We start from the raw sequence: 23,042 nt of genomic DNA, 5'->3' as shown, positions 1-23,042 counted from the left end.
GTAGATCAACGTTCTCAATGAGAGAAGTACCTACCTCTTATAAATTATGCGTATAATGACATTGTACATACTTCTTTGGGGAAAGCACCTTTCAAGGTTAAAGAGGGAAGATCCAAAAGTCCCTTACTACTTAAAGTACATGGAAAGATCTTCGCTGCTGAATATAGCCGAGACTCACAAGAATCTTTTTCAAAGATTAAAGAGGGATATCCATCTCAAAGCAAATGCAAAAAGGGCTGCTGCTTATAAGCACATAAGAGACTTAGCCTTTAAGGAAAATGATCGAGTCTTGCTAAAGTTTCTCAAGGCTCGTCTAAGGCATACTACGGGCAAGAATCCTATGGGCCACCAAGAGTATTATGCTAAACTAACAAAAAGATACTATGGTCCTTTTTAAATTCTTAAGCCAATCAATGAGATGGCTTATCAATTAAAGTTGCCCAACCATTGGCTCATACACAACGTTTTTCATGAGAGCTTACTTAAGCCTTACAAAGGAGCGCCACCAAAAGAAGCAGTAGTTGCAAAACCTCCAAAAATCAAGGATCAAGAAGAAGTACTTCAATCTGAGTCCATCCTACAACATGAAGACAAGGTATTAAGAAACGGTAGGATTATCCGACGATATTTTATTAAGTTTAAGGATCAGGAGGGGTAATGACCTTCTGATGAATTACTACTGCTCTAGGGGGAAGTTAATCTATACGGTTAACTCGAATTATGTAAACTTGAAAATTAATCAAAAAAGAATTCCTATGTAGGTGATGGCCTTCTTATGATTACAAAATCTTTGAACAAATAAAACTTTTTCACATAGTAGTTTAAGTTAAAGTAATTTGAAGTAGGACAAGGATAACAAGTGATCGGTTTGCTGATAGGTTCGCTGACACTTGTAATACATATTCAAAGCTAACGAATTTGTTGTCTTGTTTATATGGATATAAGTGAGAATTCTATCTTTGCTTAAGAATACTTTGGCTTAGCTACTATCCGAGATTGAAGATCTTGGCTGCTTTTACCTATAGGACCTTTTGAACTCAACTACTTCTTGTATAAAATAAAATGATACTTCATTATGATTGTAATGTACAAAAATAAATCTAAGATTGAATCATTTTTGTACCAATCTTTGTTCTTTTTTCTAAAACCAATCGTCTTTCAAACAATTATGTTCTTTTCTGTATTTGTATTACAACAAAACACATGTGGCGAGTTCAAACCCTGACCAATGCTCTTTTCTTCTTTTCCTCTCAAAACAAAACACACGTGGCAAGTTCAAACCCTGACCAATGCTCTTTTCCTCTTTTCCTCTCAAAATGCCTCGAACAAAAATACCTTCAAGACATATGCTCACAGCTTAAGGCTCGAGCCGTCGAGGCCACCTAGTGGAAGCCGAAAGGTGGGCAGTACGTATACTTCTCGACGTTGGTGATCGAAGACGCCTAAGACGACAGCGTAGTCGAGCAAATCTAGGATCGCCCAACGCAGCAGATACAAGCAACTGCTACACACGCATCGCAAAAACCTCGTCTTTGAAGTCCACCCTATTTCGCTGTTCTCTCTTTTGGAACATTGCCCATTTCATCTTATGAAACGGATTCTCATTATGCGGATGATCGCAGATGCTAGCGTTCCTATCTAAGAAACTGCAGTGTTACTTCTTATAAGTTTATTTCGAAAGTTGAGCGTTGCCTTGTTTGGATGAGGGACGCTCATGGTCTAGCCTATCAAGCTCTGGCACAAATAAGTCAATATGTTTGAAGCTCAGGTACAACTGTATTATGGTACTTGGGCAGCTCATGCCATATTAAATCACTTACAATTGGTACAAAACCTTTTGTATCACCAATCTTTACTCAAACATCCAACCTTTACTCTGAATAGTTTCATTACACCTGAATCAAAAATACCGTAGGAGTGTTTAAATCAAGATTCTGCTGATCTACATATTTTCATAACAAGTTGAACATGCCATACATGTGGTTCATTTGATTCAAATGTTATGGTCTAAACTTATATAGTAGCATGATTATCCATTGCTCACAGGTATGGCTGTAAAATCTCCAAGTACACACTTGTTTTTAGACATCCGGTTTGAAATCAGTCACGCCTTAGGGCTCTGTTCTAATTAGCATCATGTATGGCAGGTTTTGCAGCTTTTGCGGCAGTATCTAGGAGAATATGTACATGGTTTGTCAGTCGAAGCTTTGAGGATCAGTGTTTGGCAAGGTATTCTGTCAATTAAGCTAGGAGTTGGCATGGATAAAGGAGATATGTCTTTTCAAGGTTTCAAAGTTCTTGTAAAATGTTACGGACATACAGCTATCTTGTGCTTATCAAAGGACATCATTGGGTACAGCTGGCTTCATTACATCAATAGGCTTGGACCCTATGGCATAATTTTTACTGACAACATGATTTTGCACAATATTAAAAGTGGGCTAAACTTGTCATCCATAGATTTGAGCAGCTGGGCAGCTGTTGAAGTTTTCTAGTATACCTTTAATGGAGAGAAGCAATACTTCGTTCCACTTTTTTTTTGTATGTGCAAGTATTGAGTTACCATGTAGCTAATACACATGGACTGGTGTTTGGAGCTGCAACGATATGGTGGATTAGAAAGAACAGGGTTGAACAATGCACGTTGTAGGTATATACTTGCTTATGACAGATGGATGTGCCAATGTTAGGCTCATTGGATGATAGCCTCCCCATTCATGAAGGTATACGATAGAGATCAATTTCTGAGCTTGCAAAGACCTAGATCATAGTGACAATGAAATGTAGGATCGATCTTTTCCTATCCTAGGAAATGAACCGTAGAAACATTTCGAGATGGGTTAGAGAGCAAACAAAGTGAAACAACAAAATTTCCTCGTGGCTTTAGTATATCAATGACCTATGATAGTGCAAGTGTTGTCTGTGCCACACGTAGAGAGAAAGAGAGACAAAAAGTGAGTTTTAATGCAAGCCCACTCTTGACATGGATGTGTGTGTGGGTGTGTGTGTGTGAGAGAGAGAGAGAGAGAGAGAGAGAGAGAGAGAGAGAGAGAGAGAGAGAGAGAGAGAGAGAGAGAGAGAGAGAGAGAGAGAGAGAGAGAGGGGGAGATGAGATGAGATGTTATATTAACGTCTTCAAAAGGCCAAAGTGACCTATGAGACCAGAAAGTTACAATGTGGTGGATCTGATACAAAGTCAGAATAACAAAAGACAAAATGAAAATACTATGCTATGGAATCCTAAACTGCTAGGTGTGAACTAAGCAGCTAGCTGGGATAGCTAAATCACAAGAGAGATTACAAGAGATCCAGCATCGGTCGTTGGTGGATCTCATCAATCTCCTCTATCGTAGTAGTCTGACCGAGCGTCGTGCATGTCCGGCCAAAATGATCCGGGTCCTCTGATGCAGCGTCCGTCGATGTTGTGTAGTCCTCCACAGTCGTGGGCGTCTGGATCTCCCCATCTCGATCGCCCGATCGATCAGTGTGCCTCTGGTGTAATGTGACAAACTCTGCTATGGTGGTAGCTCCTCCGTGTGTCCAGTGTCTGTTCTAAAGAAGTCTGTGATCTGTCTCTGAGACTGCCTAGCTTGTCCTCTCGTCAGGCTCTCTCTGTATCTGCGCAGCTCGAGCAAAAACAAGCCCAGGCATCTCTGATCCTCGTACCGCATGACTCTGGAGAGTGGTCCAAATCCCTCTCTGAACAAGCGGCCTCGTATCTCGTAGTAGACTGGGCAGTGGCATGTGTAGTGCAACTCTGTCTCGGGCTCCAAGTCACACATGGGGCATGTCCTGGCCTCTGCTGGTACTCCGCTGTATATCTCCAGTCTCAATCCGCAGCTGGTGTGAAGATGTGCATATCTGGCCAATAGCACATTGTATCCCATGAGACATGTGGGTGTCCATGTATCTGGGCCTTATCACAAAACCATCCTCTGTAAGCTGGAGAAGATGCTCTCTGTAGAAAGCCATCTTCGTGTCCAGCTCTTGCACTGGCTGTATCCATGTCCTCTTGGTGTCTAACTGAGTCAAGTCCTGGCGGATGAGCCTCGTGATCTCGGACTGTGCAAGAGTCAGAGAGGGTGCATCCAGTGAGTACTGGAAGGGGGCAATCTGTCAATGCTGAACCCATGCGCCTGAAACCATGATGTCATCTCCCCATACCAGCATGCTGTATCTCCCTGCATGGCTAACTATCGAGAGGACTCAAGTGCAAGGCGGGCATATCTGTCTCTGGGAAGTTCCCACATGCAGTGTATGGAGACAGATCTGGTGAGTGCCTCAACCACTAGTGGGGGGGCAGCTAGCTCTGCTCGGATAATTGCACGTGGTACTGTAGCCTTGGCTCTAATGAGCCGTGAGATCATAGAGACCAGAGGCTTCTCCATGTCTCCCCATCCATCAATGCGACCTGTCCTCCCGTGATGATCCAATGAAGGTCCCCATATCTCAGCTCCATAGAGCAATGCAGAAGCCACCAAAGTGTCAAAGAGCCAGAGCTTCGTCCGAGGTTCTTGAAACTGAACCTGTGAACACATCCTCTCTCCTGTCTACCTAATGCTGCATGGGTTCTGGTCAATTTAGTCTCTGCTGCTCTCCTCAGTGAAAATGCTGGTCCACTAAAAACCACTCCAAGGTAAGTGTAAGCATCTGTATACTCCATTGTCTCCTGGCCGTATGTGAATGCGGGTGCTGACCGCCTGATCCATTGTGGGGTGGTATTAAATACCATGACCTTGGTTTTACCAAGGTTGACGGACAAACCACTTTCATGGGCAAACCTATGCAAAGCATCGAAGTGACGTTGCATCCCCTTTGGAGAGTTAGAGATCAACACAATATCATCAGCATATAACAATAGTGGAATCCATGTCCCTGCCAGTTGAGCACCTCTATCACCATCTCTCTCAATGTAGTCAAAAACCTCATCCACATACATACCAAATAGAGTAGGAGAGAGCGGGCAGCCCTGCTTCACCCCAATAGTGGAGTAAACCGGTCTAGATAGACCCTCCGAGGTGCGTACATGCCCCACTTTTGACTTGTATAATGCCGTGACCCCCCAAATGAGCTCTGTGGGTACTCCCATCTCCTGTAATCTGCGCATCAATCTAGCTTTGGGTATTGTGTCGAATGCTTTGCGGAAGTCCACAAAGCTACAATAGATCCGTCTCCCATGTGATCTGCCCTCCTCAATGATGGCTCTGAGTGTCTGGATATGGTCAAGAGTAGAGAACCTCTCTTGAACCTTGCCTGTCCGGCTGCGCGTATCCCCTCCCTCTCTGCCCATCTACTCAGTTGTTGCTCAAGAATGGATGCGAATAAACCGTGCCAATGTGCGTTCAATCATGATAGTGCGATAATTCCAAGGCTCCATAGGGTCTCCTGACAGATAGGTACAATAGTAGATAAACTCCAAGTATCAGGCAAGCCCTCACACATGGCATGGTTAAACATAACTGCTAGAAGCTCTGCTAGTAGATCTCTGGCATGCATGAAATGCTCAGCCACTAAGCCATCATGATTATATGCTCTCCCAGTTCTCATCCTATCAATGGCCTTCTTCACCATCTTAGCGGTGAAAAAGCACATGTATGTGGGCATGGATCGGGGGGATCGGGAAGGGGCGGCTGTCCAGGAACTGTGTACAGAGATGATGCGTACTGGCCCCAGGCCTCTGTAGAGGTAATGGTAGGGGGGGAGTGCTCATGAAAGAGCCGCCATGCCTAACGTGAATCCTGACTCAGAAATAGCTGGTATAGATCTTGTTCTAGGTGAGCCAAAAATGCCCTCCTCTTTCGCCACACTAGGCGTCGGAAGTCAATCTGTGACTGTCTGTGAGTGATGTCCCCCAAAAGCACTTCTCTCTGAAGTCTAGCTTTAGTCTCACGGCATTCCTCATCATACCAGTTGTTTTGGGGCATGCTTCCAGAACGGCGTCTCTGCTCAGGCTGGGTGTGTGGGTATGTCTCTGCTGTTGCATCATGTAATGTCTGTGTCAGTATAGTAGTAAGCTCCTGCAGAGGTCGCCCTGGCTCTTCTGTGCACAGACGTCTGTAGATCCCATCTATGTATACAGAGTCTGTCTCCCGCGTGAGTGTAGCGAGTAGGGGCTGCTGCCCGTAGCCTGTGTGCTATACTAAACTGGAAAGAGATGGTCAACGACACGAGAGCATGATCCACTGCCACACCAACAGGTCTGGGTCCAACCCCGAGATCCTGGATACTAGAGATGAGGCTCGGTTGTGTCATGACATAATCCACTGTGCTGGCTCCATGTCTGTGTGGAAAGCATGTAAAACCCTCTGTAGTGGGAAATCTCTGTAGGCCTTTCAAGATGGCCAATCCATGTGTAGTCCCCATGTCTATCAAGTGTCGTCCATACTCAGTATATTCCCCATCCTGTGATAGTCTGGATAGGCCCGTCTCTGCAACATCTAACTCTCTTAGCATCTCCTCTGAAGTATCATAAAATACTGTCTGATGATGGGCAGTCCTAGCATTGAAGTCCCCTAGAATGATGATGTCACCATCTCTAGAGAACTCCCATATGTCATCATCCAAAATAGAAAAGGGGGACTGTCCTCTGGGCGGTGCATATACTGACGTACTCGGGGGGAAGTAGCAAATAGCGATGTAAAGATATCTGCCTGTCGCTGCTCTCAATCTCACCCACATGTACCTAGCTTGCTCATCTCTGTGGGCTATATATATCAATGGATGCAACTCCTCCTTGAATAACACTACCACTTCTCCTGAGCCCCGCCCTCTGTGCTCTGAAAGACATTAATAAGTGAAAAATGTCAAAAATAGCGAAAATAGGCGAAATGCACTGGAAAATTCTCCTAACTGATTCTAATGGATTCTGATGGGAATTCTGATGATCATGTTGTGTGCAACCAGAGGATATGCATCTACACTAAGTGATTGGGCATGCACGGTCTACGAATAGACTCACAAAAGTGCCAGATCACTTCTAATCTAGACTGACTGGATTGATTGAACCCTGATCATGCTGTAGCTTGTCCACTGACACATAGGGTTGGATGTGTCACGTGACATCCCCTCCTTTTCAAAGTGAGGTACTGGTACCGAACTGTATGGCGTCGAGGGAGATCGCCAATAGCATCCGGAATCCTGGAAGGGACTCTTCGCCGGCCCACTCTGATGTGTGGGTCGTGCGGTACTTGAACTTCATAAAGGTCTGCAATGCTTGCTTCTTTGGGCCGCGCCGAAAGCGACACAAAGTCTTCTGTGGCTCCTTCAATGCTTCAACTTCGTCGAGAGTCATGCTTCTTTCTTCTTCAAGAATCTCCATGGCTGAAAATTATTGAAACCATTTCCAACACAAAACCATGAACATACCTATTCCATGTGAAGTGAGTGGAAAAAATCTTGTCTTCTCTAAAGACTGTGCATGCAATGTAGATGAACAAAAAGACGGAGTGCCAAACTGTTCACCACACACACGCAAACAATGAGATCGAATCTTGTCATTCTGATCCAAATCAATCAACTGTGGCAAGTCACAACGGAAATGCCTATGCTTGGTGCTCATACTTTCATGTGCTCGTTCGGAAACTGTGTCATGCCAAGGAAGAGACATGGAATGTGACTTCCTTACATACATACTTTTCAGCTTTTCATGAAAAATCCGCATACATTTGTGCTCATCCATGAGAGAAACGTGCTCAACATACAATATGTCATGCCTAGGAAAAGGGGTCACATAAAGATGCTGACTAAAATACAGGAAACGATCACGAATGAAACATTCGAACAATGCGTGCGTATCAATCATGCGAACACATAATACTTCCTGTGAACGCTCTTTGGACCTAGGCTCGAGAGCCAAGATCGCTTCTTCTTGAATGATCGAATCGTACTGTGGGGGTTCTTTGGACCTCGACTCGAAAACCAAGATCGGTTCTTCGTGATTGATCGAATCTACAACGAGGTTAGTTTCGCTAGAAAAAGCATCAACTAACTCATCCTTCTTGTGAACAATCACAACTTCTTCATGCAACTCATCATGCTTGTGAGAAATCACACCTTGATCATGCAAATCATCATGCTTGTCATTGTCATTCAAATCATCATGCTTATCATCATCATTCAAATCGTCATGCTTATCAAAATCATGCAAATCTTGTGTCATGCTTTGGAGAAGAAGAGACTGAGAGAGTCTCCTTTTCCCGAATCTCTTGCATCTGTGCCTGCATTTGAGAAAAGAGTCGCAACATCTCTTGCATTCTTGCTTTGATCTCGCGATCAAATTCTGCTAGTCTTTCTTCGTTCTCGCGATCAAATTTTGCTTGACTTTCTTTTTCTTCCAAGTCGTACTGTCGCTCTATGGCTGCCATTTCTTCTTCGTATTCACGATCTATGGCTGCCCTTCGTTCTTCATAGGCCTTTCTTTCTGCTTCTCTTTCTGCTTTTCTTTCTTCGCGTTCTAACTGTCTTTCCTTAAACAACTGCTTCAACTCCTCCATAGGAGTTAGTGCAATCTTTGTCGTAGATGTGGAAGGGGGAGGGTCGGAAAAAACTCTTGGTGGGGAAAATTCTTCTTCGCCTCTCTCATGCTCATCACTTCCAAGCGAAGTATCCATTCCGCTTCGAGTGATGACCATTCTGAAGTCGTGGGTTCTTGTGGTGTTGGGTTCTTAAGTTCACGAGGAACTTGGGTTCTTGGATTCTTGAGGGTCTTGAGGTTCTTGAGGTCGTTGAGGTTCTTGAGGTTTTCTTTCGCTTGCAAACCGTGTTTGAGAAGGATCTTCTCTTCACCCGAGTTCTACTGCTTTCCGCGGGCGCACACCCCGTGGCGGCCTTGCGCTCACACCAAGGTTGCTTTTTCCCACCTCACGTCGATTGGCCGGCCGCTAAGTGCACAATCCGCTCTCAATGAGTGAAAAGAGACACAAGGGGAGGCTGGACAAGCCCTTCTTTCCTTGGATTCCTGTCACTCTTCAAAGAACACGATTAGGAAGCGACACGCCCAAGCGAACTTGGGTTCGTGAGACCTCAACAAGAAAAAAAAATTCTTGTGATTCTTGTGGTTCTTTCCTTGAGTGATACAGAACACTGCCAAAGCTTTGATACCAATGTAAGGTGCAACAGAATGAATGTTGTATTTTCTCAAGATGAGTGATCCATATTTGCTCAAGGTTCCTTTTAGTTCTTATGGAAGGGAGAGCCTTCCGTTCTTTATGAAGAGTGCTATGATCACGAACAAAGTGAGTGGATATTGTGTGTGCAAGTGTATGAGACTGAGAGAAAGAGAGAAGAGAGATACGAAACTAGAGACGTTGTAAAACCCTCCTTCGAAGGACCCACTCTCGTTGGCGAGAGTGGTCTACGATTGATTGCACAAAGTGGTACAATGAAGATGCATGGAACTGATGCAACTTGGGACTATGTTGGTGACGACGACGGGGACAACGACGATGACTTAAGGGCTGAAATCTGCGACCTTCTATCTGCTGTCCAAAAACGCTATGGGCTGAAATCTGCGACTAGTTCGAAAACGTTGTTTTGGGGGGCTGTTTCGGTGGTTCCTTAACGATGAAAATCTGCAGTTTAATGGCTGAAAACTGAGGCTGATTCGGGGCTACTGAAAACGCTGATTTGGCTGCGTTTTTGAAGGCTGAAAATGATGATCTTCTGCAATGTCTAGGGCTGAATCTGCTCCTGTTCATGAATGCTGAAAACGCTGGTACAATGGCTTCACCGAAGGCTGAAAATGAAAACGCTAGCAGATCTTGGTAGCGTTAGTAAAAACGTTGGGCATCTGGGACTGTTGGCGATGGTTGCAAGGCTGAAAACGCAAGCTTGGGGGTGGTGTGGGCGATGACCAAAAACGCTAGGCTTAGGGGATGGAAAACGCCAAGGTTGGGGGTGCTGCGGGGTTCTTGCTGAGAGAGAGGGAGTACCTGCTGCCTGGTGGCATGTTGTGCTCCTTGCTCATCTGCCGAAGAGTGCTAATTTTGGTTTGCTTATATATTTTCTTAGCAAAATTACCCTACCTACTTTTGTTGGAAAGTCACTTAAATTAATAAGTGAAAAATGTCAAAAATAGGGAAAATAGGCTAAATGCACTGGAAAATTCCCCTAACTGATTCTAATGGATTCTGATGGGAATTCTGATGATCATGTTGTGTGCAACCAGAGGTTATGCATCTACACTAAGTGACTGGGCATGCACGGTCTACGAATAGACTCACAAAAGTGCCAGATCACTTCTAATCTAGATTGACTGAATTGACTGAACCCTGATTATGCTGTAGCTTGTCCACTGACACATAGGGTTGGATGTGTCACGTGACAGGACGCGTATCTCATAGTATGCCGGGCAATGACACGTGTAGTGCAGCTCTGTCTCTGGCTCTAAGTTACATAGGTGACATATCCTGGCTCCTGCCGGCACTCCTCGAAATCGGCCAGTCTCGATCTGGAGTTGATGTGAGGATGTGCGTATCTGTCCAATAGTGCATCTTATCCCATGGGATAAGTGTGTATCCATGTATGCTGGCCTAGTCACAAAGCCGTCCTCCGTGAGTTGGAGAAGGTGCTCTCTATAGAAGGCCATCTTCGTGCCCAACTCCTGTGTCGACTCTATCCATGTGCTCCTAGTATTTAGCTGAATCAGATCCTGACGTATGAGCCTGGTGATTTCGGTCCGTGTGAGAGACAAGGAGGGTGCATCCAAGGAGTATTGAAACGGAGGTAACCTATCCATGTTGAGACCATGCGACTGAAACCATGATGTCATCTGTCCATACCAACATGCTGTATCGCCTTGTAGAGCTAGTTGTCGAGATGACTCCAGGGCAAGCCATGCGTACCTGTCTCTGGGGAGATCCCATAGTCCGTGCATAAAGGACGTTGATCTCGTCAGTGCCTCTACTACATGGGGGGGGGGGGGGGGGGGGGGCGGCTAGCTCGGCTCGGATAATCTCATGTGGTACTGAGGCCTTAGCCCGAATCATCTAAGCGATCATAGAGACCAGAGGCCTCTCCATACATCTCCAACCACCTGTGTTGCCAGATCTCCCATGGTGGTCTATTGAGGGTCCCCATACCTGAACTCCATAGAGCATAGCTAGAGTCACTAGAGTGTCAAACAGCCAAAGCTTTGTTCGCGGTTCATGAAACTGAACCTACGAACACATCCTCTCCAATCCTCCCAGAGCTGCATATGCTCTCGTCAGTCTAGTCTCTGATGCTCTCCTTAGTGAAAACACCGGTCTACTGAATACTACCCCAAGATAGGAATATGCATCTGTGCAGTGTGTACTCCACAGTCTCCTGGCCATACATAAATGTGGGTGCCGACCTCCTGACGCACTGTCGTGTGGTGTTGATGAAACCGGCTGTTCAATCCAAAAAGGGCGGTAGACTTTACCTCAAACCTTGATTTAGCTTTCACCCATTATTAGTCGTCTATTATACCTGCGCTATAGTGACACAAGAGAGGGGAATGGGATACAGATGCTAGAATGCACCAGTATGAGAAGACCGACACCAGATTGGCCCCTAACTTAGGCGCCCCTTTCGGTATTTCTTTATTGTTCAAAAGAGGGAATAAATGCTGTGGATCCCTACAAGCTGCCCCGCACAAACTTGGCTGAATTTCAACTGTTCCGGCCTGATTTCGGCAGCATAACTATACTAGGACCCTTCACAGTCAGTATTCCCACGCATTGACTGACTTTCCCGACGCATACAGGAACTTTGCAAAACCTGGCGAGAATCTGCAGCACGCTGAATTCTCTGTTTTCAGCCCTGAAAATGCGCCAGATCGCCCGTACAACGGTCCCCTTGCGTCCCCGAACCTCGTGGGGGTATTAGGGTCCGTTTAGGGCCAAAACCCTAAACCTGCAAAAATACACAGCAGGCTGTAATTTACTGTTTCGGGCTCCGTTTCGCGTGCCGGTCGCATCCGTAGCAAGTCCTCGAGCTCCCGCACCTGTAGGGCAACTTGCCCTTTGAATCGGACGAGATTTCTGGCGTGAAACCTCTAGAATTCACCTGTACCTGCGGGGGGATTAGCCGCTAGCTAATCCAGTACCTGTGCAAGAGGCTCTTGCCTTGGCAATCGGGCATGAACCCACACAACTGTACATTGGTCAAATGAAAATCCCACTAGAGGGGCATAACATACTGCCAAAGGGGAGAGAGAGGGCAGTGCGTAGCGTGCAGGGCATCACTCCTGGCACCGCACTGTACATAGGAGGGAAAGCAAGCACTCCATAGCTCTTAACCTGTGACAAATTCTGAAAATCAGCCTCCTCTCTGATTTTAGGCGCCCCCTCTCTGGCCAGGAGTAGCAGAATGCTCACAGAGTGCCACATGGCACATCTTTGGGCATTCCCGGCTAAAAATATCTCAACTGGTGCGTGAGTTGACTTTGCAGCAGAGCAAGAAAATGTTCCCTTTGTCATTCCGGAGGTAATGACATCAACACATTTTCAGGTCCCAAAATAGCAGTTCCCTAAATTTTAGGAGATGCTGCCATTGTATCTTTCTAGGTCATTCGACCCTCTTTGTACACTGCGGCCACATCCAGAACTTAAATGTAGCCTCTGTAGCAAAGGATTCCACTTTGGCTAGTCAATGACCCCACTTGGCTAACCATAGTCCTTGTCCAACCTTAGTGCTCTCTTGCCCTCAGGCCTGGACTCCCTCTGGGCAGTTCCACACTAGCTATGCAATGCAGGGCAGTTAGATTTCCTGAGGGGTGTTTCCAAAAAGTGAAAGTAAATAGATAATAAGAAAGAAATCAACAAAAAGGATAGATAGTAGTCACACGTTGGTGACATACCCCCCTCTTGAAATCTCAAACGTCCTCGTTTGCATCTATGTCGTACATGCTTACTGTCAACACTGATGTATTCAACACCTGTCGACACATATACGACACATACATGCTCATTGTCAACCCTGGTGTATTCAACACCTCGTCGACACATGTATTGCTTGCGTGTGAACCCTGTCCCAATGACATAATGGTAGCTTCGCACTCTGCCATTGCTTTGAGTCACGAACTTTCCAATGACAAAATGGTAGCTGCACATTTTGCCACTGTCTTATAGTACACGTTGGATCGCGTAACACTTTCGAGCATACCCAAACCGACATTGTAGGAATGCAGTTACACATGTACTCTTTAATAGAAGCAACTACTGTATCCTTGACAAACTGACAAGAAATACTCACTTCTATAGCACTAACCAAACTTTTGGACATTCCATAAGAGCAATTGCCAAACTGACAATCTGTACAGCTCTAACATTCATGTAACAGGTATTTGATTTGAGCTCACTTTAAATACCATGTACATCATTTGTTTCAGAAGCCATTGTCACACTAACAATCCATGTAGCTTTGAAACTCAAGGGGTCAAGGTAGGTTGCAAATCGAAGGCTTCAAGGTAAAGTGATAACACAGTTGGTGATTCTGCAAGTTCACCTTCTTCCATCCACTTAGCATCCATTGGTGGATAGTTTCTGAACTTTACTAAGTAACGCCTAGCAACCTTGCCTTTCACTTTCCTTTCTTTGTGTGCCAAAATCTGTTCAGGGACCAAGATCTTGTGAAGTTCCTCGACTTCCGGCTGATCTTCAACTGGCATATCTTCTGGCACATCACCCACATAGGGTCTGAGAAGACTCACATGAAACGCATTGTGTATCTTCCAACTATCAGGCAATTTCAGCCTATATGCAACATCACTGATTATGTCGCACACTTGAAAAGGCCCATAGTAACGCATGCTGAGCTTTGGAAACAGTCTTTCCTTGCCCTTCATCTTCTTGAACCTTGCCTTTTCAAAGCGTAAAAGCACCCAATCACCAAGTGAATATACCACTTCACGACGATGACGATCAGCTGCTTTCTTTTGCTTTGCCTGAGTCTTTTCCAAGGCCACTTTGACCTTCTTGTACATTTCATCCATGTCCTGAACATACTTATCTGCTTCAAATATCTTGTCCTTTGTATGCAGTATGGGAGGAACTTTCTTGCCACCTTCAACTATCTCAAAAGGTGCCTTGCCAGTTGATGAATGCACTGTATTATTGTATGCATACTCCACCAATGGCAAATACTGCTCCCACTTTCCTTTATGCTCTGACACATAACACTTCAGCAGATCTAGGACAGTAGAATTTGCCTCTTCTGACTGCCCATCTGTTTGAGGATGAAATGACGAAGAGAATTTGAGCGTTGTGCCCATATTCTCAAAAAAGCCTCTCCAGAACAAACTTGTCATGCGTGGATCACGGTCGCTAACAATCGACTGTGGCATGCCATGATACTTGAAAATATTGCTCATAAACAAGCGTGCCATCTGATCTGGTTTTATCTTCTTCCTGACAGGAATAAAATAAGCCTGTTTGCTAAATCTACAAATAATGGTCCAAATACCATCGTTTCCTGTCTGCGTTCTCGGAAGATCAAAGATAAAATCCATAGCAATACTTTCCCATGGTTTATCTGGAATAGGTAGTGGTTGCAATAACCCTGGTGCCTTTTGCCTGTCAAACTTGACGTTTTGGTATATTAGGCATTCTCGCACAAAGGCATCCACATCCCTTCTCAATGTAGGCCAATAGAAGAATGTCTCAACTGCTTCAACTGTAGCATCGATACCACGATGCCCTGCATACAGTGGGACATGACTCTCTTCCATCACTTTGCATCGCAATTGCTTTGTGACACACAATCTGCCATGCATCATCATGAAGCCATCTTTGAGAAGATAGTGTTCATGACGTTGTCCATGCATTAGGTGTTCGAAGACCCTTGCAAAATCTTCATCATTTTCATACTGTTCCCTCATATCATCGAGCGCATGATGATAAGGAATCGACACAGCTGAAATTTGTGGCTTCCTTGACAAGGCATCAGCCACAACGTTCTTCTTGCCTTCCACATGCACAATCTGAAAATGGAACATGGACAAGATATTTGCCCATCGCATATGCTTCTGAGATAACTTTGTCTGTGTCAAGAAGTACCGCAAGGTCTGATGGTCCGTTTGGACAACAAAGTCTGCACCTAGCAGGTAGTGTTTCCAACTTAAGAGCGCATGAATCACAGCCAGTAACTCTTTCTCATAGATCTGCATGGTCATCTCTGGCCCTTGCAAAATTCTGCTCTCATAGGCTACTACCCTGCCATCTTGCATTAGCACTGCACCAATGCTACTACCGCAGGCGTCACACTGGACCACAAATGACTTCCTAAGATTTGGCAACACAATGACTGGATCTGAAGTCATCTTTTCCTTTAAGAGATTAAAAGCTGAAATCTCTTTCTGTGTCCATCTAAAGGTGACTCTTTTGAAGAGCATGTAAAGGTGAAGCAATCTCAACGAAATTTCGGATAAACCTTCTGTAATAGGAGCATAGTCCCAAAAAGCTTCGGACATCATGCACCGTCTTCAAATTTGGCCATGACTTGATCGCTTCAACTTTTGCAGGATCCATTCTGACACCATCCTTTGAGACAATGTGTCCCAGAAAGTGGATCTCTTCCAGAAAAAACTCACTTTTCTTTGCATTGATGAGCAACCTATGACTGCGTAGCTCTTCGAACACAATGGCCAAGTGATGCCTATGCTCCTCTTCATTCTTTGAGTAGACTATCATGTCATCAAAGAATGTACCAACAAACTGCTGGTGTGGACAGAAAATTCTGTCCATCATCCTATTGAACGTAGCATGAGCATTTGTGAGACCAAAGGGCACCACTAAAAATTCGTAAAGGCCAAACGTTGTTCTAAAAGCAGTTTTGTGCACATCCTCTGATCTAATGCGGATCTGATGGTACCCACTCTTTAGATCTCTCCTGCCAAACATAGCTGCTCCTTCTAATTTGTCTATAATATCATCAATTCTAGGTATAGGGAACCTATTCTTGATGGTATTCTTGTTCAGTGCACGGTAGTCGATGCACATACGCCATGAGCCATCCTTTTCTGCACCAACAACACTGGAGAGCAGAATGAAGATGAACTGGGCTGAATCAACCCCTTTTTCTAACAGCTCCTGTACTTGGCCCATTATCTCTTTCCGCTGAGCCGCACTAACCCTGTACGGAGGCTTATTTGGTGGGCTACTGCCTGGCACCAAATCTATCGCATGGTCTTCGGGTCTCTCTGGCGGTAATTGAGACGGTAATTACTGTTGTAAAAACATTGACCTTTCTTTATCTAACACAGATATATTTGATTCATCACAATCTGACACTTCACGTGCAAAAACCAAGTACGCAGAAAGATGCTTTTTCATTACAGAAGTAATAGCAGAAGCTGATACAGTGGGAATAGACTCCCCTTTGAGCTTTACATCCAGAATGTGAGTCTTTCCCCTGCTCTGTACAATGATCTTTTTGTTGTAGGCATCCATGATTCCCTGTACACGAAATAACCAAGGAATACCTAACAACACATCACATCCGTCCAGTGGCATGATGTAAAATTCTTCAGAATCTACATAGGACTGGATATGTAGACGCAACTTTCCAATGATGGGTGTCACAGTCTCTGTATGGCCAGGACATGCCAAACCTGCCTCTGCTCTATACCCCATCTCTTCAGGTATGATTCCCAACTTTGAAGCCAATTCTGGGGAAATGAAGTTGGCTTTGGCACCTGGATCAAAGAAGATAAGCACTGTTTGATCCCTGACCTTACCCCATGCTCTACAAAGCTCACTTGCATCTGAATTTGGCTTGTCGCCCACCATATCTGGCACTAGACCAGCCATGGGCTTCTTTCCTTTTCTGTCCTCCTTGTCTTCAGAATCAGCTGGCCTTTTCTTTGTAGGACAATTGTAAGCAATGTGGCCAGGCTGCTCACAAATAAAGCATTTGTTCTCTGTCCTCAGGACCTTCTTTTGCTCTTCAGACTTGCGAGGAAAACGTCTTTTCCACTTCTTCGTTGGTCCCTTTTCTGATTCAGCCGAAGCTTTGCCTTTCCCTGCGTTGGCTGGCTCCAGAGTCACTCTAGGAACCTCCTTGGGAACATACTTCTTCGTTGAATTTTTCTTGGCTGATCCTTGACGCCAGTATTGAATTCACAATCTTCTCCCTTGAGCAAACCATTGCCAGTGTTTGCTACCTTAATCTGTTCTGTCAATGGCACAAACCTGTAGGAAGTTACTGGACGTAGAGCTTTCCAAAACTTCCGATTGTAATCATCCAGATTTCTGCAAGTGGCAGCATTAAGCTGGTGCCATTCTGTCATGACATCTGCTTCAAAGTCATCAGATAACCATGCTGCTGCAAAAATCTGCTTGAAGTAAATCCATGTGGACGGAGCTTGCCCTTGAAGCAATAAAGTTGTCCACCATTGTCCCGCATTCCCTGTCAAGAAAGTGGCTGCCTTGCGGACCTTGGAAGCCTCTGTAAAGTTTCCCCCTGCATAGGCCTTGTCAAACTGCTGGAGGAATGAGAGAGCCTTCTTCCTGTCATCAAACCCTGTAAAGGTCGTGAAAGACACACCTTTGCCACCTTCTTTGTATGGAGTTGGCCTCTCTAGCGGCGTTAAATTGTCATATGGAAGTGTCTGAAACATGGGAACAGTGTTAGGGCTCATTTGTGTTCCTTGGCCGCTATTAACTTGACCTGGAAATGCCATAATTGGCTGCTGATTTGTAATTCCAGCCATACCAAAATTTGCCTATGGCATCCCAAATTGGCCCTGAGTGCTCTGAAACCCTGGTAGCATGCCCGTGACACCATACATAGGGTTAGGCATCATCGTTTGAGCACCCCCAAACACTGTTCCTGGCGTGTAAAACTGATTTCCAGGTGCATGACCAACCATGCTCTGGAATACCGATCCACCTCCAAAATAGCCAGGGTGTACTGAAGGTGGTGGGAAGACCTGTTGCATAGCCTGTAGATTGCTTCCCTGCCCATTAGAACCAGCTATAGGCTGTTGAAAGGTGGCGGGTTGAACTGGTACAGTCTGAAAGACTGGCATCTCAGCCACCTGTTCTTGCACCTTAGGCACAGGTTGTGGAGACTGCATGTTCTCCATCAAATGTACAGGTGTTTCCATTGACTGTGCAGTATGAATCACCTGCGCTTGAGCCTTAACAGGCTTTTGAATATGATCCAGTGACCCAACTTGCTGAGACGGAACAGGAGGTTGCAGAAAGGCTAAAAACCTCGGGTTCTGCATTACTTGTGTAAACATAGCCATAGCAGTAGCCAACTGGGTCCTGAATATATCATCATCCGTCTGTGGTGGTCTTGAGGACTCACCCACTTCATGTGTCTGTTGACCCTGTGAAGAGGAAACCTCTTCAGTCACATCATTTGGTCTGTCAGCCATAATTGCAATTCCCTGTGTCTGGTCTATGATCCCCTATGTCTTCAAGCCCAAAACTGACCAAGGCTCACTTCTATGGGAAAAAGTGATTTAATCTCGTCGATGGAACCATGACACCGGCCTGTTCAATCCAAAAAGGGCGGTAGACTTTACCTCAAACCTTGATTTAGCTTTCACCCATTATTAGTCGTCTATTATACCTACGCTATAGTGACACAAGAGAGGGGAATGGGATACAGATGCTAGAATGCACCTGTATGAGAAGACCGACACCACATTGGCCCCTAACTTAGGCGCCCCTTTCGGTATTTTTTTATTGTTCAATAGAGGGAATAAATGCTGTGGATCCCTACAAGCTGCCCCGCACAAACTTGGCTGAATTTCAACTGTTCCGGCCTGATTTCGGCAGCATAACTGTACTAGGAGCCTTCACAGTCAGTATTCCCACGCATTGACTGACTTTCTCGACGCATACGGGCACTTTGCACAACCTGGCGAGAATCTGCAGCACGCTGAATTCTCTGTTTTCAGCCCTGAAAATGCGCCAGATCGCCCGTACAGCGGTCCCCTTGCGTCCCCGAACCTCCTGGGGGTATTAGGGTCCGTTTAGGGCCAAAACCCTAAACCGGCAGGCTGTAATTTACTGTTTCGGGCTCCGTTTCGCGTGCCGGTCGCATCCGTAGCAAGTCCTCGAGCTCCCGCACCTGTAGGGCAACTTGCCCTTTGAATCGGACGAGATTTCTGGCGTGAAACCTCTCCGAATTCACCTGTACCTGCGGGGGGATTAGCCGCTAGCTAATCCAGTACCTGTGCAAGAGGCTCTTCCCTCGGCAATCGCGCATGAACCCACACAAGTGTACATTGGTCAAATGAAAATCCCACTAGAGGGGCATAACATACTGCCAAAGGGGAGAGAGAGGGCAGTGCGTAGCGTGCAGGGCATCACTCCTGGCACCGCACTGTACATAGGAGGGAAAGCAAGCACTCCATAGCTCTTAACCTGTGACAAATTCTGAAAATCAGCCTCCTCACTCATTTTAGGTGCCCCCTCTCTGGCCAGGAGTAGCAGAATGTTCACAGAGTGCCACATGGCACATCTTTGGGCATTCCCGGCTAAAAATATCTCAACTGGTGTGTCAGTTGACTTTGCAGCAGAGCAAGAAAATGTTCCCTTTGTCATTCCGGAGGTAATGACGTCAACACATTTTCAGGTCCCAAAATAGCAGTTCCCTAAATTTTAGGAGATGCTGCCATTGTATCTTTCTAGGTCATCCGACCCTCTTTGTACACTGCGGCCACATCCAGAACTGAAATGTAGCCTCTGTAGCAAAGGATTCCACTTTGGCTAGTCAATGACCCCACTTGGCTAACCATAGTCCTTGTCCAACCTTAGTGCTCTCTTGCCCTCAGGCCTGGACTCCCTCTGGGCAGTTCCACACTAGCTATGCAATGCAGGGCAGTTAGATTTCCTGAGGGGTGTTTCCAAAAAGTGAAAGTAAATAGATAATAAGCAAGAAATCAACAAAAAGGATAGATAGTAGTCACACGTTGGTGACATACCCCCCTCTTGAAATCTCAAACGTCCTCGTTTGCATCTATGTTGTACATGCTTACTGTCAACACTGATGTATTCAACACCTGTCGACACATATACGACACATACATGCTCATTGTCAACCCTGGTGTATTCAACACCTCGTCGACACATGTATTGCTTGCGTGTGAACCCTGTCCCAATGACATAATGGTAGCTTCGCACTCTGCCATTGCTTTGAGTCACGAACATTCCAATGACAAAATGGTAGCTGCACATTTTGCCACTGTCTTATAGTACACGTTGGATCGCGTAACACTTTCGAGCATACCCAAACCGACATTGTAGGAATGCAGTTACACATGTACTCTTTAATAGAAGCAACTACTGTATCCTTGACAAACTGACAAGAAATACTCACTTCTATAGCACTAACCAAACTTTTGGACATTCCATAAGAGCAATTGCCAAACTGACAATCTGTACAGCTCTAACATTCATGTAACACGTATTTGATTTGAGCTCACTTTAAATACCATGTACATCATTTGTTTCAGAAGCCATTGTCACACTAACAATCCATGTAGCTTTGAAACTCAAGGGGTCAAGGTAGGTTGCAAATCGAAGGCTTCAAGGTAAAGTGATAACACAGTTGGTGATTCTGCAAGTTCACCTTCTTCCATCCACTTAGCATCCATTGGTGGATAGTTTCTGAACTTTACTAAGTAACGCCTAGCAACCTTGCCTTTCACTTTCCTTTCTTTGTGTGCCAAAATCTGTTCAGGGACCAAGATCTCGTGAAGTTCCTCGACTTCCGGCTGATCTTCAACTGGCATATCTTCTGGCACATCACCCACATAGGGTCTGAGAAGACTCACATGAAACGCATTGTGAATCTTCCAACTGTCAGGCAATTTTAGCCTATATGCAACATCATTGATTATGTCGCACACTTGAAAAGGCCCATAGTAACGCATGCTGAGCTTTGGAAACAGTCTTTCCTTGCCCTTCATCTTCTTTAACCTTGCCTTTTCAAAGCGTAAAAGCACCCAATCACCAAGTGAATATACCACTTCACGATGGTGACGATCAGCTGCTTTCTTTTGCTTTGCCTGAGTCTTTTCCAAGGCCACTTTGACCTTCTTGTACATTTCATCCATGTCCTGAACATACTTATCTGCTTCAAATATCTTGTCCTTTGTATGTAGTATGGGAGGAACTTTCTTGCCACCTTTAACTATCTCAAAAGGTGCCTTGCCAGTTGATGAATGCACTGTATTATTGTATGCATACTCCACCAATGGCAAATACTGCTCCCACTTTCCTTTATGCTCTGACACATAACACTTCAGCAGATCTAGGACAGTAGAATTTGCCTCTTCTGACTGCCCATCTGTTTGAGGATGAAATGACGAAGAGAATTTGAGCGTTGTGCCCATATTCTCAAAAAAGCCTCTCCAGAACAAACTTGTCATGCGTGGATCACGGTCGCTAACAATCGACTTTGGCATGCCATGATACTTGAAAATATTGCTCATAAACAAGCGTGCCATGTGATCTGGTTTTATCTTCTTCCTGACAGGAATAAAATGAGCCTGTTTGCTAAATCTGCAAATAATGGTCCAAATACCGTCGTTTCCTGTCTGTGTTCTCGGAAGATCAAAGATAAAATCCATAGCAATACTTTCCCATGGTTTAGCTGGAATAGGTAGTGGTTGCAATAACCCTGGTGCCTTTTGCCTGTCAAACTTGCCTGTCAGTCTAGTCGCTGATGCTCTCCTTAGTGCAAACACTGGTCTATTGAATACTACCCCAAGATAGGTATATGCATCTGTGTACTCCACAGTCTCCTGGCCATACATAAATGTGGGTGCCGACCTCCTGACGCACTGTGGTGTGGTGTTGATGAAACCGGCCTGTTCAATCCAAAAAGGGCGGTAGACTTTACCTCAAACCTTGATTTAGCTTTCACCCATTATTAGTCGTCTATTATACCTGCGCTATAGTGACACAAGAGAGGGGAATGGGATACAGATGCTAGAATGCACCTGTATGAGAAGACCGACACCAGATTTTGGCCCCTAACTTAGGCGCCCCTTTCGGTATTTCTTTATTGTTCAAAAGAGGGAATAAATGCTGTGGATCCCTACAAGCTGCCCCGCACAAACTTGGCTGAATTTCAACTGTTCCGGCCTGATTTCGGCAGCATAACTGTACTAGGAGCCTTCACAGTCAGTATTCCCACGCATTGACTGACTTTCTCGACGCATACGGGCACTTTGCAAAACCTGGCGAGAATCTGCAGCACGCTGAATTCTCTGTTTTCAGCCCTGAAAATGCGCCAGATCGCCCGTACAGCGGTCCCCTTGCGTCCCCGAACTTCTGGGGGTATTAGGGTCCGTTTAGGGCCAAAACCCTAAACCTGCAAAAATACACAGCAGGCTGTAATTTACTGTTTCGGGCTCCGTTTCGCGTGCCGGTCGCATCCGTAGCAAGTCCTCGAGCTCCCGCACCTGTAGGGCAACTTGCCCTATGAATCGGACGAGATTTTTGGCGTGAAACCTCTCCGAATTCACCTGTACCTGCGGGGGGATTAGCCGCTAGCTAATCCAGTACCTGTGCAAGAGGCTCTTGCCTCGGCAATCGCGCATGAACCCACACAAGTGTACATTGGTCAAATGAAAATCCCACTAGAGGGGCATAACATACTGCCAAAGGGGAGAGAGAGGGCAGTGCGTAGCGTGCAGGGCATCACTCCTGGCACCGCACTGTACATAGGAGGTAAAGCAAGCACTCCATAGCTCTTAACCTGTGACAAATTCTGAAAATCAGCCTCCTCTCTGATTTTAGGCGCCCCCTCTCTGGCCAGGAGTAGCAGAATGCTCACAGAGTGCCACATGGCACATCTTTGGGCATTCCCGGCTAAAAATATCTCAACTGGTGCGTGAGTTGACTTTGCAGCAGAGCAAGAAAATGTTCCCTTTGTCATTCCGGACGTAATGACATCAACACATTTTCAGGTCCCAAAATAGCAGTTCCCTAAATTTTAGGAGATGCTGCCATTGTATCTTTCTAGGTCATCCGACCCTCTTTGTACACTGCGGCCACATCCAGAACTTAAATGTAGCCTCTGTAGCAAAGGATTCCACTTTGGCTAGTCAATGACCC

The 23,042-nt window shown here is 45.4% G+C and overlaps 1 protein-coding gene across 5 annotated transcripts in view; it reads left to right on the top strand.

Annotated features, from left to right (window-relative positions):
* The first annotated feature begins 1,345 nt into the window (after positions 1-1,345).
* The window catches only part of LOC147428159 (calcium-dependent lipid-binding family protein), a 176,276-nt gene continuing 154,579 nt past the window's right edge, over positions 1,346-23,042 (top strand). For 4 of the 5 annotated variants that reach the window (XM_086496602.1, XM_086496601.1, XM_086496600.1 and 1 more), the window contains exons 1-2: positions 1,348-1,768; positions 2,148-2,229. In XM_086496602.1, the coding sequence (XP_086352728.1) occupies positions 1,754-1,768; positions 2,148-2,229 (97 nt within the window). In that variant the 5' untranslated portion in view covers positions 1,348-1,753. Of the gene's footprint in view, positions 1,769-2,147; positions 2,230-23,042 lie in introns of all 5 variants that reach the window. The other variant, XM_086496603.1, reaches the window with a different exon arrangement.

This window comes from Adiantum capillus-veneris, chromosome 23 (genome assembly GCF_014529385.1).
Source record: "Adiantum capillus-veneris isolate H3 chromosome 23, ASM1452938v2, whole genome shotgun sequence".
Classification (NCBI taxonomy): Eukaryota; Viridiplantae; Streptophyta; class Polypodiopsida; order Polypodiales; family Pteridaceae; genus Adiantum; species Adiantum capillus-veneris.
The sequence above is the reverse complement of the archived record's forward strand: the minus strand, read 5'-3'. Positions and strand labels throughout refer to the sequence as shown.